The 17,032-nt window shown below is 42.1% G+C and overlaps 1 protein-coding gene across 1 annotated transcript in view; it reads right to left on the bottom strand.

Moving 5' to 3' along the window:
• The window catches only part of RNF130 (ring finger protein 130), a 142,807-nt gene that overhangs the window by 14,946 nt on the left and 110,829 nt on the right, over positions 1-17,032 (bottom strand). The window contains exons 4-6 of the mRNA XM_010830675.1: positions 10,948-11,019; positions 9,022-9,104; positions 632-728 (exon numbers count right to left, since the gene is read on the bottom strand). Of these exons, the coding sequence (XP_010828977.1) occupies positions 632-728; positions 9,022-9,104; positions 10,948-11,019 (252 nt within the window). The remainder of the gene's footprint in view (positions 1-631; positions 729-9,021; positions 9,105-10,947; positions 11,020-17,032) is intronic.

Genomic DNA, 17,032 nt, shown 5'->3' with positions numbered 1-17,032 from the left:
AGTACTCTTGCCTGGAAAATCCCATGGGCAGAGGAGCCTGGTGGGCTGCAGTCCATGGGGTCGCTAAGAGTTGGACACGACTGAGCGACTTCACTTTCACTTTTCACTTTCATGCACTGGAGAAGGAAATGGCAACCCACTCCAGTGTTCTTGCCTGGAGAATCCCGGGGAGGGGGGAGCCTGGTGGGCTGCCGTCTATGGGGTTGCACAGAGTTGGACACGACTGAAGTGACTTAGCAGCAGCAGGAGAGCAAAGCCAAATTCAAGAGGAAGAAACATAAGTAATGACACGGTTTTATACCATGTTGAATGCAGAAAAAATTACTACTGGACTACAGTTAAAAATCCACATTCTACTCCTTAAAAAAAAAAAGATATTGGAATATAGAAAAATCACATCCTTCTTTCTACCTTAGTTCTTCATCACACACCTACCACCCAACAGAAGCATGCTTTAAAGTAGACTGGCACAGTTCTTCAGCTGCCCTTCCATGAGTTCTCCGATGGGGGCTGGACTGTGATGTGGGAAAAATGTAGTAATGGACCAACAAGACTATCTGGCAGAGAAAGCCTATGTTATGTTATGCTTAGAGGTAAAACGACAGACGTATTAACAAAATAGGAAACATACCACAATGCCCAGGGCCTTCAAAATATTAAGTTTGCACATAGGACAGGTACAATGTTCACTAAGCCAGGGATCCACGCAGGATTTGTGGAAAACATGCCTATAAAAAAACAGAGAATTATATCACAAATTATATCCTGAAAAACTCTTAGGCCAAAATGTAAAGAAACGAAATTTTTAGTTAGTCTGTTTGGTCCCAAGAGACAAATAGTGAGGATGTACTAAAACAGAGCTGGCAGAAAATCTCCTAAATCCAATCTTATATGTTAACAGCACTGTATAATGAGAACTGATAAGTAGTGTTTGGCTGTTTGGTTTTATTCCATCAAATCCCAAATAAAGATTTGAGGAAAAGTAGGAAATTTACTAAGAATGAAGATAACTATATTTTATAAATCAGTTGTTTCCAATATCTAAAGCAGAAAAATAGAATTTCAAAAAATACTAACCAGGAGTTAAATATTAACCAGGAGTTTAAACTCTATATAATTAGTTTCATGGACTTCTGTTCAAACGTTGTTTAAAACATTATTTAAAGAGTTCTTGTAAAACAGATAGACAGGGAGCCCAGCCTGGCACTCTGTGAGTACCTAGATGGGTGGCGGGGGGGGGAGGGGAGGGATGCTCAAGAGGGAAGTGGTATATGTCTGATTATGGCTGATTTATGTTGTTGTATAGCAGAAACCAACACAACATTGTAAAGCAATTTTCCTCCAATTAAAAAAAATAAACCAAAGGTAAAAACAAACAAATAAGTAAATGAAATGAAAAAAACAAGACTTCTAAGCAACCCAAGTTAAATGATTGTAAAGTTACAGGGTAGTTGGGACTATTTTTAGGGATGAGCTGTGCTTAGGGATCAGATAACATTTAACCAGCAGTTTTTAGCTGAAATGTTGAAGGGAGAGAGGATGGGCGATTTTTATTCCAGAGAGTGGACAGTCACATCCTTGTGACTGGAAATAAGTCATGGAGGGTTTTGCATTCTTGAAGAAGGTCCCTGTGCCCTATGGAAAGGGGAAAAGACAGTGAGGGAGCTGTTGGAATCATTTCTCAAGCTCCTGTGCCTCCCTGTGGTAGCTCTGAGAGCCTGAAATGAGGCCACAAGGAAGCCCCCGAGTCCTGGCCCATGGGGCAGGGGCAGAGACAGGGGCCAGGACAGGCACCATTATCTAATCACAGTCTCGGGACAAGATAAAAGAAATTTTGAGAAAGATACCAAATTGAACCATCATATGCTTTTTAAATGTTGTTTATTTGTACTTTATATATTAGCTTGTAAGTAGTTATGTATACCTTTTCAAAATGTATATACCTGTTTTAAAACGTAGCTTCGATTTAAAAAAGTAAGAGACTTAGAAAATTCACTGTTTTAATTGGGATTTGGAAGAAACATTCATGCTTACAGTTTCAACCCAAATAACCGATCATCACTCGGTAGCCTTGTGCCCACTTTTTGGGGGAAGAATCAAGATGTGTGTGCGTGCTTAGCCGTGTCCGACTCTGCCCAGATCTCCTGCATGACAGGCGGATTCTCTACCCACTTCGTCACCTGAGAAGCCCAAGAATTAAGACATTGGCAACTAAATGGTAGTAAAGGACCTGCCCGCCAGTGCAGGAGACATGAGATGAGAATTCCATCCCTGGGTTGCGAATCTCCCCTGGAGGAGGGCTTGGCAACCCACTCCAGTATTCTTGCCTGAAGAATCCCATGGACAGAAGAGCCTGGTGGGCTACAGTCCATAGGGTCACAGTCAGTCAGACACGACTGAAGTGACTTAGTACACACAGTCTGAAACTTAGATAACGCAATGAATCAGAACCTCATCAACCCTGAAGGTTTTCACTTAAAGGGTCAAAGTCATCGAACCATAGGCAAGACCTAAACTCATTTAGCATACATAACACATTGTCATGTCTGTTTACTGTTCCTTGCATCTGGAGTGTACTCTGAAAGGGAGATAAAGGCTTGCCCCAGAATTCCGCTGAGGGTATTCTCAGAGGTGGGGATTATTCCCCAGCAGCTGTGACGGTGTTGGCTGTGGCCTAAGAAAGATAAGAACAAGGCCTCCAGTCCTTTTTTCAGATACAGACCCCTTTAGGTCTGACATAAATGACAGCTCCTCCTCACTGCAAGGGTGCATCTGCCTTTATTTGGCAATGTTTCTGGGAGGTCTATGGACCAGTGAGGGTTTGGTCAGCGTTGGCAGAGATGGGGGGCTGGGTCCTTAAGTGTTCCCTTGTAGGTTTGCCGATCTAAAACAAAGTGTCTGGTTCCCTGTGGAGCACTGTAATGAAGGAAAACAAAGACCAACTGTTCTCTAGGGACAAGCTGGGAAAGAAAGCCTCTCTTCCTTAGCTAACTCAAAATCAGAAAGCTTTTTTGTTTTTTCTCCATGAAAACCCCTTTCCTTTAGGCTATCTGCCCAGCCTATGGCTTTGCCACCCTCAGTCGCCACCCCAGCCAGCAAGCTGCCCCTTCCTCCCTCCCTCCCAAACGTCTTCCTCCAGTCACGCTCTTTCCAGGATTACAACAGTATAGCTCCTGCACCTGGCCCAGGAAACATCAGTCTAATTCCCACAGCACAGCTCTCTCTCTTCACCTGCTGGCCCTTCTGATACAAGCCGTCACTCTCCCTCAGGCCACTGACAGCACTGTCGTGAAGAGCTGCCCTGTATTCGCCGATCTCTTCTTCGTCACCTGTTTTCTTTACCTCTTGCTTCTGTCTCCTCAGGTCTACTGTTTTACCAAACTCCACACGGCCTTCCCTTCCTCCTGGGCAAAGTTCTGCTCCTACCACAGCCTGAGCCGTAACAAACAGCCCTTTCTGACTACCAGCTGTCTCATCTGAACACTGCGGGGGAGAAGCACAATGGGGTGCTGCCTGCCATCTACCTCATGAGGCTGTTTGGAGCAGTAAGTGAAAAACTTAGAAAAGGCACCAAGGATATGCCAATAAAAGGTATTATTAAACATACAACCAGGCAGAGTAATGCCAGTATTTCACACAACTCCTGCTACACGGTCAGAACACTTCAGCGTGCCTCAGGTCTCTGCACGCCCGCACCAGAGTGACCTCTTACAGGCTTGCAGATGTATGAAAGGCATCCACAGACACCTCAGAGGGGCACGTGGGGCCAGTCAGACCTGGAAAGAACTCCTTCCCACTGTTCTAAAAAGACCCGAATAATAAAAACGCACACAAACACAGAAAAGGGCCCCACACACTTAGGGCTGAGCGGTGCACACGGACGGAAAGCGGGTGATGCGTTGGGGAACAATGAAACATGTAAAGGACAAGTGTATCAGAGCTTCAGAAAAGTCCTTTATTCCTATTAGAAATACTTTGGGATACAGAAGTACTTTGGGATATATGGAAGTATAGAACAGAATAGGGAACAAAACCAGTAACATTAAAACACAACGCCTTCCCGCTCTCCTACTTCCCAACGCACTGTAAGCTAGAGTGATCAGAACAATGGCTGGGGAGGGGCGTGAGGCGTCTACACTGAAGGCGAGTTGTTTTCACAGCTCTGCAGCCTCTTGGTGCCGTGCAACAACCTGGCAAATATAAAAGGATCCAGGATTACTAAAGGTCAGAGACAAGAACTCCTCTTTTCCCCGAACTAGGACTGGCAGTAGACACTGTTTAAATAGGCTTTCCCTCTGAGGAGGGGCATCACAGCAGTGCCTCTGCCAGCCGCCAGGCGACTGACCCACTTTAGCTTCCAAGGTGGCATTTTAGACATACAATGAGCCGAGCCGCAGCACTCTACTTCTGAAAAGTGTTTTTAACCACTAAAAATTCTGTGGCTGACCTTTAAATAGAAGAGCTGCAAAGCAGGGTGCCAGTCTTCCAGTTTCTAAGTTGTGTTGGCTACCATCCAGAGGACGGCCGACGGTGTTCAGCTGACACAAGGAGGAGGTCCCAGTGCGGGGCTGACTGCCATCTGTCCTCAGGGAATTAATGTGACAAAGGTAAAGAGTAAAGGCCACGCAAGAAGCCCATCCACAAGAGGTTTGCTCTCTGTAGAAAGTTTTAGTTCAGTCTTGGGATAGGTATGTTAAAAGGAAGGACAGACAGACATAAAGGCACCTGTACTTTCTTCCTGCCTTACTCAGGGGAAGAAGAGACAGTGAGTGCAGATGCTTTTCAGAATCTGGCTGTAAAGGGGAGAAGCTGTAGGGTGGCACAGCTTCGGAGCTGGGTTTAAAAGAGAGTTATAAAAACTGGAGAGGAAATGCTTGAGCGTGATGAAATGCTGGTGGGCAGACACAGAAGAACAAGAACTGGAGGGAGCAAAGAGTCAAGAGCCGTCTCAAGGATGGGAAGGTGTTGGCACACAGAGGCCCAGGTTGAAAAAGCACATTAGAACCAAGGAGGCGGTCCTCTGTCCTGATGGGAGGCAAGGTTGCAAGGGTGGGTGTGAAGGCAGGTACGCGTGAAGGCTTAGGATCAGTAAGCCAGGAGAATTTCAACTAACAGCCTTGGTTTCTGTGAAGATAATGGTGACGTATCTGACGAGAGTGAGGAATAAAGGGATGAGTGAAGATGTTTAAGGAGAATAGATACCCCTGGATGTGCTGCTTGAGGAGAAGGGAGAAATGACCAGGGAAAAAGAGGGGCTCTGGGCAGTGCTTCAGGCCCAGCTAGCCTTCCAGGCACCAGAGCTGTCCGACCAGAGCTAAAGGAAGACATAGGCGAGTCACACATCAGACCAGTTTTAATGACCCACAGACTACAGAGGGAAGGGAGAGTATCTGAGAGAGAGAGAGACCAGAGCAAGTAGCACACAAGAGTTGTTAATTCAAAGGTACTTGAAAGGGATCCATGGGAAAACAGAGGCTTGGAGAAGATGTGGAATAAAGATGAGTATTTGTGTGGAGCCATTCTCTAGATCAGGCGTCCTCAACTGGAGGCATTTGTGGTTGTCAATGGCCATGTGCGGGGGGTGTTACTGGCACCTACTAAGTGGAGCCAAAGATACTGCTAAATAACTCGCAATGCAGGGGGAGCCCTTCAAACCTGCCCAACAAAGAAATGTCTGGTCCCGAATGTCAACAGTGCCCAGGTGGAAAGACCTTGCTCTAGGTCAAAAACTGTCAACTTGGGTCATACAAAATGTTGCTTGACTGCAAAGTTAGTTTTACTGCGCCTCAGAATCATGCTGTTGTCACCATCTCAGTTAGAGGAAATGTTTTGTGAGCAGGCTGTGCAGCACAGAGAAAGCTACAACCAGCTTCAAAGTAAAAGGGGGAGTGTCATCTAGACAAGGATCTAGGAATAGAAGACAACCCTGTGAGCAGTGTCCCAATCACAGGTGCAAAAAAACACTAAGTTTGTCAAACTCTAATACTCGAAAGCAGACAACAAATACAAAGGTTGAGATCCCCTCCTTTGGTGGTAGGTCAAATTCTAAGAAATTTCTAAGATCAAGCACAGCTCTACATTTCAATAGATGGCGTGGCCTTGCAGCATCAGAGTCACCCCTGGCACTTAATAAAAACGAACAAGCCCGGGGCTCCCCTCAGTATATATTTCTGAAAACTCCCCATTGATTCTTGACTTTTGGAAGGAAAAAAGAGAACTAGGAATGAAACTCTAGAAAAGCCAATTCTTGGAAGGACAGAAAGAATATGGAACAAATTTCCCAGCACAATCTAGTTTCAGCTGAGGCTCCCCTGAGGAAAACACTGTCATCTTACTAATTACCATTAACAGCTTTGGAAGCCTTCATTCTTAGGTCCCAGACAGTCCTAGGGGCCCCTGGACTGAGACAGGGAGACAGAGAATCTGCAAAGACTTGACTTCTTCCTGGCTATTCCAGTTTCAAAAGAAACCTGTGCAGGTAAAAACAGTTTTTAAAAGCAAGTAAGAGTGGATTATACTTTATAAAGTATCCTATTACTGTTTCCCCTGATTTGTATAGCTGATCCTTGAACAAATGTGGAGGGGCAGTGGTTAGGGGGTGCTGACACCCACTGAAGTTGAAAATTTACATATAACCTTACAGTCAGCCCTCTGTATTCGTGGGCTTCCCTGCTGGCTCAGATGGTAAAGAATATGTCTGCAATGCAGGAAACCCAGGTTCGATCCCTGGGTTGGGAAGATCCCCTGGACAAGGGAATGGCTACCCACTCCTGCGAAATCCCACAGAGAGAGGAGCCTGGCGGGCTACAGTCCAAGGGGTTGCAGAGTCATACACAACTGAGTGACCAGCACTTCCACTTTCTTTTTTTCTGTATTGATGGTTCTGTACATTCAACCATCAGCTGATCACCTATTACTACAGTATTTACTATTGAAATAAGTCAAATGGTACAATTCAAACCTGTGTTGTACAGGGGTCAACTGTGTTTGTGTGTGTATTTCCTTTAGCTTCATGGTTTTAGATCTGAAAAACTATAATTAGATAATTTAATTTTCTACAGGACAGCTGACATTTAGTTTTATAGTTTCCTTAATATGTAAACTGAATGACGTGACTTCCAGAATACTGGTTTTTCCGTTTCAATATATGGAATTATTCATAAATTATGATTTAGTGAAACCCAGATCTCTCTGGATTCAAAATGTATACCTTTGTGAGTAAGTAAATTAACACCCGTAGCCTCGTGGAGATAATCACCACAGATTATTTTATTCATTCACATGTTCCATATTATTAGAAGGTAAGAGTTATGTGAATCAGTTTTAAATGAGAATGGAGAAGGCTTTTGATTTAAGGCTTCTCAGTAGGTGACTTCATATTTCTTCCAATCAATGCTCAGACTGTATATCTTAATGTTTCATACTCCTGAGCTTGGCGTAGCACCATGGTAGAAATCCACATGCTCTTTTGTGGGCATCAAAGTGCAGGCAAACATCCTCCTTTCTGAGGGAGGCATGTGGCCCTATGTAAAGAGCAGAAATAATGCAGAAGGACATTTTTACACCAGCGCTGCCATTTCTGAGTTGTGTGACCCTGACCCTGGAAGCTCCACTACCGGCTTCCCCACACCTCACTGGACAGCGGGGAGACAGCAGATGCAAACTGCACAGAGCAGAGTGCCTGACCTGGGGCAGGCACACAGCACACAGCAGTCCCCCCACTTCACACAGCCAAGGCCAGTCAAAGACTTAACCCAAGCCCTAGACTTCTGGTTGTTGCTCAGTTGCCCACTCACGTCTGACTCTTTGTGACCCCATGAACTGCAGCATGCCAGGCCTCCCTGTCTCTCACCATCTCCCAAAGTTTTCCCAAGTTCATGTTCACTGCATGGGTGATGCCATCCAACCATGTCATCCTCTGATGCTCTTGTCTCCTTCTGCCCTCGATCTTTCCTAGCATCAGGGACTTTCCCAATGAGTCGTCTGTGTGCATCAGATGACCAAAATATTGAAGCTTCAGCGTTAGCATCAGTCTTTCCAGTGAATAGTCAGGATTGATCTACCTTAAGATTGACTGGTTTGATTTCCTCGATGTCCAAGGAACTTCCAGGAGTCTTTTCCAGCACCACAGTTCAAAGGCATAAATTCTTTGGCATTCTGCCTTCTTTATGGTCCAGCTTTCACAATCATACCTGCCCACTGGGAAGACCATAACTTTGACTATACGGACTCCTGTCGGCAGAGTAATATCCCTGCTTTTCAACACACTGTCTCGGTTTGTCAATCGCTTTCCTGCCAAGAAGCAAAAGTCTTCTGATTTCGTGGCTGCAGTCACCATCTGCAGTGATTTTGGAGCCCAAGAAGAGAAATCTGTCACTACTTCCATCTTTTTCCTTCCTATCTGGCATACGGTAATGGAGCCAGATGCCATGATCTTAACTTAATATTTAGTCTTAAGCTGGCTCTTTCACTTTCCTCCTTAACCGTTATCAAGAGGTTCTTTAGTTCCTCTTCACTTTCTGCCATGTGGCCTAGTGGTAAAGAAGCCACCTGCCAATGCAGCGTTCTGGTACCCAGTACCAAGTGGACTGAGGCGTTACTGGAGAGACTAGTGATGAACCCTTGGTCTGAGAAGGAGAGGATCAGTGGCTAGATCTGAAATCTACAGAAATGAAATCCACAGAAAGCACAGAAATAAAAATTCTTGACCTTACTGCTTTTAGGCTACTGATGCACCCCACCCATTTTTCTCTTAACTAGAGAAGGTTTGCAATCAGTTCTTGCTGAAGTCTGCAGTAGAGCTGCCAGGGCCACACGACTCAGAAATGGCAGGGCCAGCGTAAAGATGTCCTTCTGTATTATTTCTGTTTACCACCACATTCAGTGTGCAGCCAGGCCTCTTCCCACCAGAAAAGTTGTGGCTAAGAATGGCTCTCAAAAGCAAATGGATACCCACTCCAAAAGGGAGATACACCAATCACATTAGTACCATTCTATTTTAAACAAAGAAAGCCGACATACTTGCAGGGCAGAATCCGGACAACATCATTCTGTTTATAGCTTTCTATGCACACTGCACAATGATCGAAGTCTGGGTCTGTTTCCTGAAACACAAAGCATGGGAACAAAAGTTACACACTACTCCTAAAAGTACCTAAATGGAGGACATACAATCCAGCTAAAATTTCTCCTGTGGCAACTATGGTAAACAGGCGATTATAGAATGAAAGGTTATAAAAAAACGTAGTATGTTTCCAACTGCTTAACTGTGTCAACCCAAATTGTATGCGGGCCAATCTATTTTGCTTTTAAACTACAGTATAACAATTATTACTAATTCTGTTTGTGAAATATCTTAGAAATCAGAATAATAACATTTTTCAAGATATAAAAACCAGCCATCACCTTGGACCATCTTCTCCCCACTACGGCTGCGTCAGTATTCTGAGTATGTTTTCCTTATCAGGACACTCATCTCACCACAAAATTAAGTACCGGCAGGAAAGATGGTGAGCCACCACAAGACCTGGCCCAAGGATGGGAGATCTGGGACAGAGAACAGCCATGGATTCGACTCTACACTAGGTCTTGATCAAGGTTCAGGAAGTCTGCCAGGTGTTTGGTCAACAAGGGTAACTGATCTCTGCCTCCTCTGGACTGGGGAAGGGTTCCCCTGCCTGGTCATGAAACAGAGCACTACCAGGAAAGGCAGCACTGTTTGTTGCGTCACTGCCCCTTGGACTGAAACTCAGCAGGACAGCTGTTGACAGGTGTAGGAGACACAAACTAAGAAAAGTGTTGGCTTTAATAAGGAAAGATGGTTAGCATGGGGGACAAAGTAGGATGGATAAGCTGAATGAGCTCCAGAGAAATTCAAATTAATGTGGCAGCTGAAGGCTATCAGATCAAAAAAGCATTTATATGGGCAATCACTCCTCTGGCATGAAGTACAGTTGTTGAGATGCTGCATATATTTTCTGCAAGTATTTTTAATTTTTTCCTTCGTGTACCATGAAGTTCACTGAAAATATTTCTACCTTTTGGAGCTGTGACAAGGGAAACTAGATGTAGGGTGTCAAGGAAGTGGGAATAAAAATGAGTAAAGTCAAGAAAGTGGTAAAACTTAAGAGGATGGAGAATTATCTGTAATTATCCTTCCAGAGTTCTTTGATAAAAAATTAGAGTTGGTTTTTAGCAGAAGACAGGTTTGGTTTTTATGCCTTCAGAGACACAATTTTTAAATTCTAGATAGCCTTGAATATATTGAATATAGGGTCTCACATTAAGTTGCTATTTTTTCCACAGAAAGCAGAAGCAGGACTCCACCAAGTTTTGCGATCTGACTGAAGAACTGGGGTTAGCAATTTCAGCCACAGATAGCTTCTATCACTGCCTCTATGATTTATTCCCTGTAAGCTTCCAGGCCCAACTCTAGTAAACTGTGCCCTTCTTTCAAACTGCTTAGCCACCTGTACAGGAAGTGCCATGTTAACCACCACCCCCTGAATGTGGGTCTCCAGTTCTCCACGAACTGTGAAGAATTAAAACATAAAAGAGAGATGCAAAGTCTTAGAAAGCACAGGAAGAGAATGCACATTCCTGGCTCTTTACAGAAGAACCCCAAAGTACGCTAGGTTTTAGCAGAAGAAAAGTGTTGAAGAGCACAGCTAGGGAAATTATAAGTAGTCCAGTGAAGCTAATGATGATAAGACCATTAAAAGTGCAGGAAAACTAGAAAATTGTAAGGAGGATCTCCAGATGACAGGCATACTAAGAATAAGATTTCCAAGAGAAGTTAGTTTACAATAAAGCATTAGATAGTATGCTTGAAGTAAAAGGAAAACCTAATGGAGGAGACACAAATGGTCAGTATGTATTGTCACCTACCAAATAAAAAGCAAAATACTTCACTGTTTTTACAGTGCTAAAGAGGTTTCATTACTGTACCTTATCACCCTTTTTCACTGTTCTGGTTGTCAATTTGCTGATGGCTTTCTTGGCTGCATCTCCAAGACGACGCTATGAAAATAGCAAAGAAAAACAGATGTTAAGTGCAAAATCTCTGGATTTTTCTTATTTCAGCAAACTTTATTAAAATTTTTACTGAGTTATAATAGATATACACATTATATTAATTTCAGGTATGCAACACAATGATCCAATACTTGTATTATGTTTTGAAATGATCACAATAACTCAATATCCATCACCAGACAGACCTTTTTCCTTCTTGTGATAACTTTGAAGATATACTCTAGATGATATGGCACCCCACTCCAGAACTCTTGCCTGGAGAATCCCACGGAGGGAGGAGCCTGGTAGGTGACAGTCCATGGGGTTGCAAAGAGTCGGACACGACTGAGCGACTTCACTTTTACTTCACTTCACTAGATGATATTCTTTACTTTAAAATAAATATATAAAGTCCTATTATCCTACATTACTTTCCAAGTCATATCATATGAAAGGATTCCAAGAAAGCAGTTAAAAAGTTAGAAAAACTGGCAGTTTCTCCACAGATTTAGCACTCTGGTAAAAAAGTGTATATAGTTAAAAAAAAAAAAAAAGCCAAGTGTCATAATCACCAATGCATTTTGTATCTAACAAACATTTCTAACATTATCAGTATCTAGTTCTTACACACGTCAGAGCTACTGCCACTGTTCCAATAGCTTTCTTATTCTGCTCCAAGGGTGACACACTAATTATTAGACACACAAGCTCTGTCTTTGTGAAAGGATATCTCAAAAACTCCTTAAAACTGCTTATCAAGATCAGTGTGTGGGGGAAGGGATGCAGTCATGAGCTCTGCTTCTGACTGCCACTGCTATGCTCCACGATTTAGGAAGGTACATTCACCTTTCTGAGTTTGAGTTTTTCTCATTTATTTAAGAGAGTTAAATCAGGCAAATCTCTAAGGCTTGGAAAAGAGTAGGAAGGAGTTAGATGAAGAAAGCATTGGGACAGGAAGGGGGATTCTGGACCAAGGACTAGTCCAGTAAAGACAAACAGGTAAGAGGCACAGGTATGTGAGGGAAATTACAGACTGATATAACTGTAACTATGGTGAGCATATATTTTTATTACTCATATTAGAATGTTCTGAGAGTGAGAGGACCCTGTTAATAATTATACTGGGACAACAGGTGCAAACCAAGACTGCAGGCACACTGGGACAGATGGTCACCTTGCATATGCTGCTGCTGCTGCTGCTAAGTCGCTTCAGTCGTGTCCGACTCTGTGCGACCCCAGAGACGGCAGCCCAGCAGGCTCCCCTGTCCCTGGGATTCTCCAGGCAAGAACACTGGAGTGGGCCGCCATTTCCTCCTCCAATGCATGAAAGTGAAAAGTGAAAGTGAAGTCGCTCAGTCGTGTCGGACTCTTCGCGACCCCATGGACTGCAGCCCACCAGGCTCCTCCATCCATGGGATTTTCCAGGCAAGAGTACTGGAGTGGGGTGCCATGGCCTCCTCCCCACCTTGCATATAACCAGATCCTAAACTGTGATAGGAGGCAGATGATGGGGCTGTAGTGGTATGACAGAGGCTAAAACAAGGGAGACCTTGGATTTTATCCTGAGGATGAAACAAAAACAACAGAAAATTTTAGGACGAACTTCAAAGTACACAAAAGAAAAAAGAATTTAATGGACCTTTAAAGTACTCATCACTGAGTTTCAATTATCAATATTTCACTATATTTTTCATCTATTCCCCTCTCATTACTGTCCTAGAGGATTTCAAAGGCACATCACAAACACTGTATGCTTTCACCCATAAACTCATACCAAGTGAACTATGTCTAACAGACATGGGCTTTTGTTTGGTGCTACTGTCTTACCTAACAAAAGTAACAATAATTAATCAACATAATCTAACACTCAAACTATTTCCTCAAGTGTCTCCAGAATGTCATACTATAGTTGGCTTGCTTGAATCAGGATACAGCAAAGTCTAAACATGGCATTTGCTTGCTATGTCTCTCAAGTCTCCTTTAATCTATAAGTCCCCTCAATCACATACATGCATTCATACATACACATGCATACATACACATATTTCAAAAACAGCCTTATGGAAATATAACTGACTTAAATTGCATAAAGTGTACAATTTGAAGTTTTAACTTGACCCATGAAAGCATTACAATAATCAACAGTCTATCACCCTTCCCAAATTTCCTTGTGTCTCTTCCTAATTCCTTCTTCCTGCCATCCTTTCACTTCATCCCCTATGACTTACTTTCTGCTACTATGGTTTATATTTTTGAGAGTTTTATGTAAATGGAACGATAGTGTATACTATTTTCTGTATGCTTTCGTTCACTCAGCATAATTACCCTGAGATTAACCCATGTTGCCGCATGCATCAATAGTTCACTTCTTTCTTATGCTATGTAGTATCCCATTGTACCACAACTTATTTACCCTTTTCCCTGTTGATGAGGCAGTTTTGGTGGTAATAAATAAAGCTAAAAACAAACAATATACTTTATATTCAAACAGTACACAGGTCTTTGTAAGGATCTGTGCTTCCTTTCTGCTGGGTCAAACAGCTATGCAGCAGGGAAGACTGGCTAATATGGCAGGCATGTCTGACTTTTTAAAAATTAATTAATTTTCTTACTGAAGGATAATTGCTTTACAGAATTTTGTTGTTTTCTGTCAAACCTCAACATGAATCAGCCATAGGTATACATATATTCCCCTCCCTTTTGAACCTCTCTCCCTATCCCACCCTTCTAGGTTGATACAGAGCCCCTGTTTGAGTTTCCTGAGCCATATAGCAAATTCCCGTTGGCTATCTATTTTACATATGGTAACGTAAGTTTCCATGGTACTCTTTCCATACACCTCACCTGCTCCTCCCCTCTCCCCATGTCCATGTCTGTTCTCTATGTCTGTTTCTCCACTGCTGCCCTGTAAGTAACTCTTCAGTTACAATTTTTCTAGATTCCATATATATGCATTAGAACATGATATTAATCTTTCTCTTTCTGACTTACTTCACTCTGTATAATAGGTTCTAGGTTCATCCACCTCATTAGAACTGACTCAAAGGCGTTCCTTTTAATGGCTGAGTAATATTCCATTGTGTATACGTACCACAACTTCTTTATCCATTCATCTGTCAATAGAAATCTAGGTTGCTTCCATGTTCTACTATTGTAAACAGTGCTACAACGAACAATGGGATACATGTGTCTTTTTCAATTTTGGTTTCCTCAGGGTATATGCCTAGGAGTGGGATTGCTGGGTCATATGATTTTATTCCTAGTTTTTAAAGGAATCTCCATACTGTCTTCCATAGTGGTTGTATCAATTTACATTCCCACCAACAGTGCAAGAGGGCTCCCTTTTCTCCACACCCTCGCCAGCATTTATTGTTTATAGACTTTTTGATGTTGCCATTCTGATCAGTGTGAGGTGATATCTCATTGTAGTTTTGATTTGCATTTCTCTAATGAGTGATGTTGAGCATCTTTTCATGTGTTTGCTAGCCATCTGTATGTCTTCTTTGGAGAAATGTCTGTTTAGGTCTTTTTCCCACTTTTTGATTGGGTTGTTTGTTTTCCTGGTATTGAGTTGTATGAGCTGCATGTATATCTTGGGAATGAATCCTTTGTTAGCTGTTTCATTTGCTATTATTTTCTCCCATTCTGAGGGTTGTCTTTTCACCTTGCTTATAGTTTCCTTTGCTGTGCAAAAGCTTTTAAGTTTAATCAGGTTCCACTTGTTTACTTTTGTTTTTACTTCTGTTACACTAGGAGGTGGGTCATAGAGGATCTTGCTTTGAATATGTCATCAAGTGTTCTACGTTTTCCTCTCAGAGTTTTATAGTTTCTGGCCTTACGTTTAGGTCTTTAGTCCACTTTGAGTCTATCTTTGTATATGGCATTAGGAAGTGTTCTAATTTCATCCTTCTACATGGAGCTGTCCAGTGTTCCCAGCACCATTTACTGAAGGGGCTGTCTTTGCCCCATAATATATTCTTGCCTCCTTTGTCAAAAATAAGGTACCCACAGGTGCATGGGTTTATTTCTGGGCTTTCTATCTTGTTTCATTGATCAATATTTCTGTTTTTGTGCCAGTACCATACTGTCTTGATGACTGTAGTTTTATGGTATAATCTGAAGTCAGGAAGGTTGATTCCTTCAGCTTCACTCTTCTTTCTCAAGACTGCTTTGGCTATTTGGGGTCTCTTGTGTTTCCATGTAAATTGTGAAATTTTTTGTTCTAGTTCTGTGGAAAATGTCATTGGTAATTTGATAGAGATTGCACTGAATCTGTATCATTTGGTAAAATAGTCATTTTCACAATATTGATTCTTTCTACAGGAACATGGAATATCTCTTCATCTGTTTCTGTCATCTTTGATTTCTTTCATTAGTGTCTTATAATTTTCTGTTTACAGTTCTTTTTGTCTCCTTAGGTGAGTTTATTCCTAGATATTTAATTCTTTTTGATGCAATGGTGAATTGATTAAGAATTGATTCCTTAATTTCTCTGATTTTTCATTGTTAGTATATAGAAATGCAAGGGATTTCTACGTATTGATTTTGTATCCTGCAACATTGCTAAATTCACTGATTAGCTCTAGTAACTTTCTGAAACTTTCTTTAGGGTTTTCTATGTATAATATCATGTCATATTCAAACAGTGAGAGCTTGACTTCTTCTTTTCTGATTTGGATTCCTTTTATTTATTTTTCTTCTCTGATTGCTGTAGCTAGGACTTTCAGAACTATGCTGAATAACAGTCATAAAAGTGGACACCCTTGTCTTGTTCCTGATCTTAGGGGGAATGCTTTCAGTTTTTCACCATTGAGAATAATGTTTGCTCTAGGCTTATCATATATGGCCTTTGCTATGTTGAGGTAGGTTCTAGGTTCCCATTTTTTTGAAGAGTTTTAAACAATAGAATGGGAAAGACTAGAGATCTCTTGAAGGAAATTAGAGATACCAAGAGAACATTTCATGCAAAGATGAGCACAATAAAGGACAGAAATGGTATGGACCTAACAGAAGCAGAAGATATTAAGAAGAGGTGGCAAGAATACACAGAAGAACTATACAAAAAAAGATCTTCACGACCTAGATAATCATGATAGGATGATCACTCACCTCGAGCCAGAAATCTTGGACTGTGAAGTCAAGTGGGCCTTAGGAAGTATCACTATAAACAAAGCTAGTGGAGGTGATGAAATTTCAGTTGAGCTATTTCAAATCCTAAAAGATAATGTTGTGAAAGTGCTGCACTCAATATGCCAGCAAATTTGGAAAACTCAGTAGTGGCCACGGGACAGGAAAAGGTCAGTTTTCATTCCAATCCCAAAGAAAGGCAATGCCAAAGAATGCTCAAACTACCACACAATTGCACTCATTTCACATGCTAGTAAAGTAATGCTCAAAACCCTCCAAGCAAGGCTTTAGCAATATGTGAACCATGAACTTCCAGATGTTCAAGCTGGATTTAGAGAAGGCACAGGAACCAGAGGTCAAATTGCCAACATCCACTGGATTATCGAAATAGCAAAAGAGTTTCAGAAAAACATCTATTTCTGCTTTATTGACTATTCCAAAGCCTTTGACTGTGTGGATCACAATAAACTGTGGAAAATTCTGAAAGAGATGGGAATACCACACCACCTGACCTGCCTCTTGAGAAATCTGTATGCAGGTCAGGAAGCAACAGTTAGAACTGGACATGGAACAAAAGACTGGTTCCAAACAGGGAAAGGAGTGTGTCAAGGCTGTATATTGTCACCCTGCTTATTTAACTTATATGCAGAGGACATCATGAGAAATGCTGGACTGGATGAAGCATAAGCTGGAATCCAGACTGCCAGGAGAAATACCAATAACCTCAGATATGCAGATAACTCCACTCTAATAGCAGAAAGCAAAGAAGAACTAAAGAGCCTCTTGATGAAAGTGAAAGAGGAGAGTGAAAAAGTTGGCTTAAAACTCAACATTCAGAAAACTAAGATTATGGCATCCAGTCCCATCATTTCATGGCAAATAGATGGGGAAA

This window comes from Bison bison, unplaced genomic scaffold, assembly GCF_000754665.1.
Source record: "Bison bison bison isolate TAMUID 2011002044 unplaced genomic scaffold, Bison_UMD1.0 scf7180017864519, whole genome shotgun sequence".
Lineage (NCBI taxonomy): Eukaryota > Metazoa > Chordata > Mammalia > Artiodactyla > Bovidae > Bison > Bison bison.
Note: the sequence above shows the minus strand (reverse complement) of the source record. Positions and strands in the feature narration are given on the sequence as shown.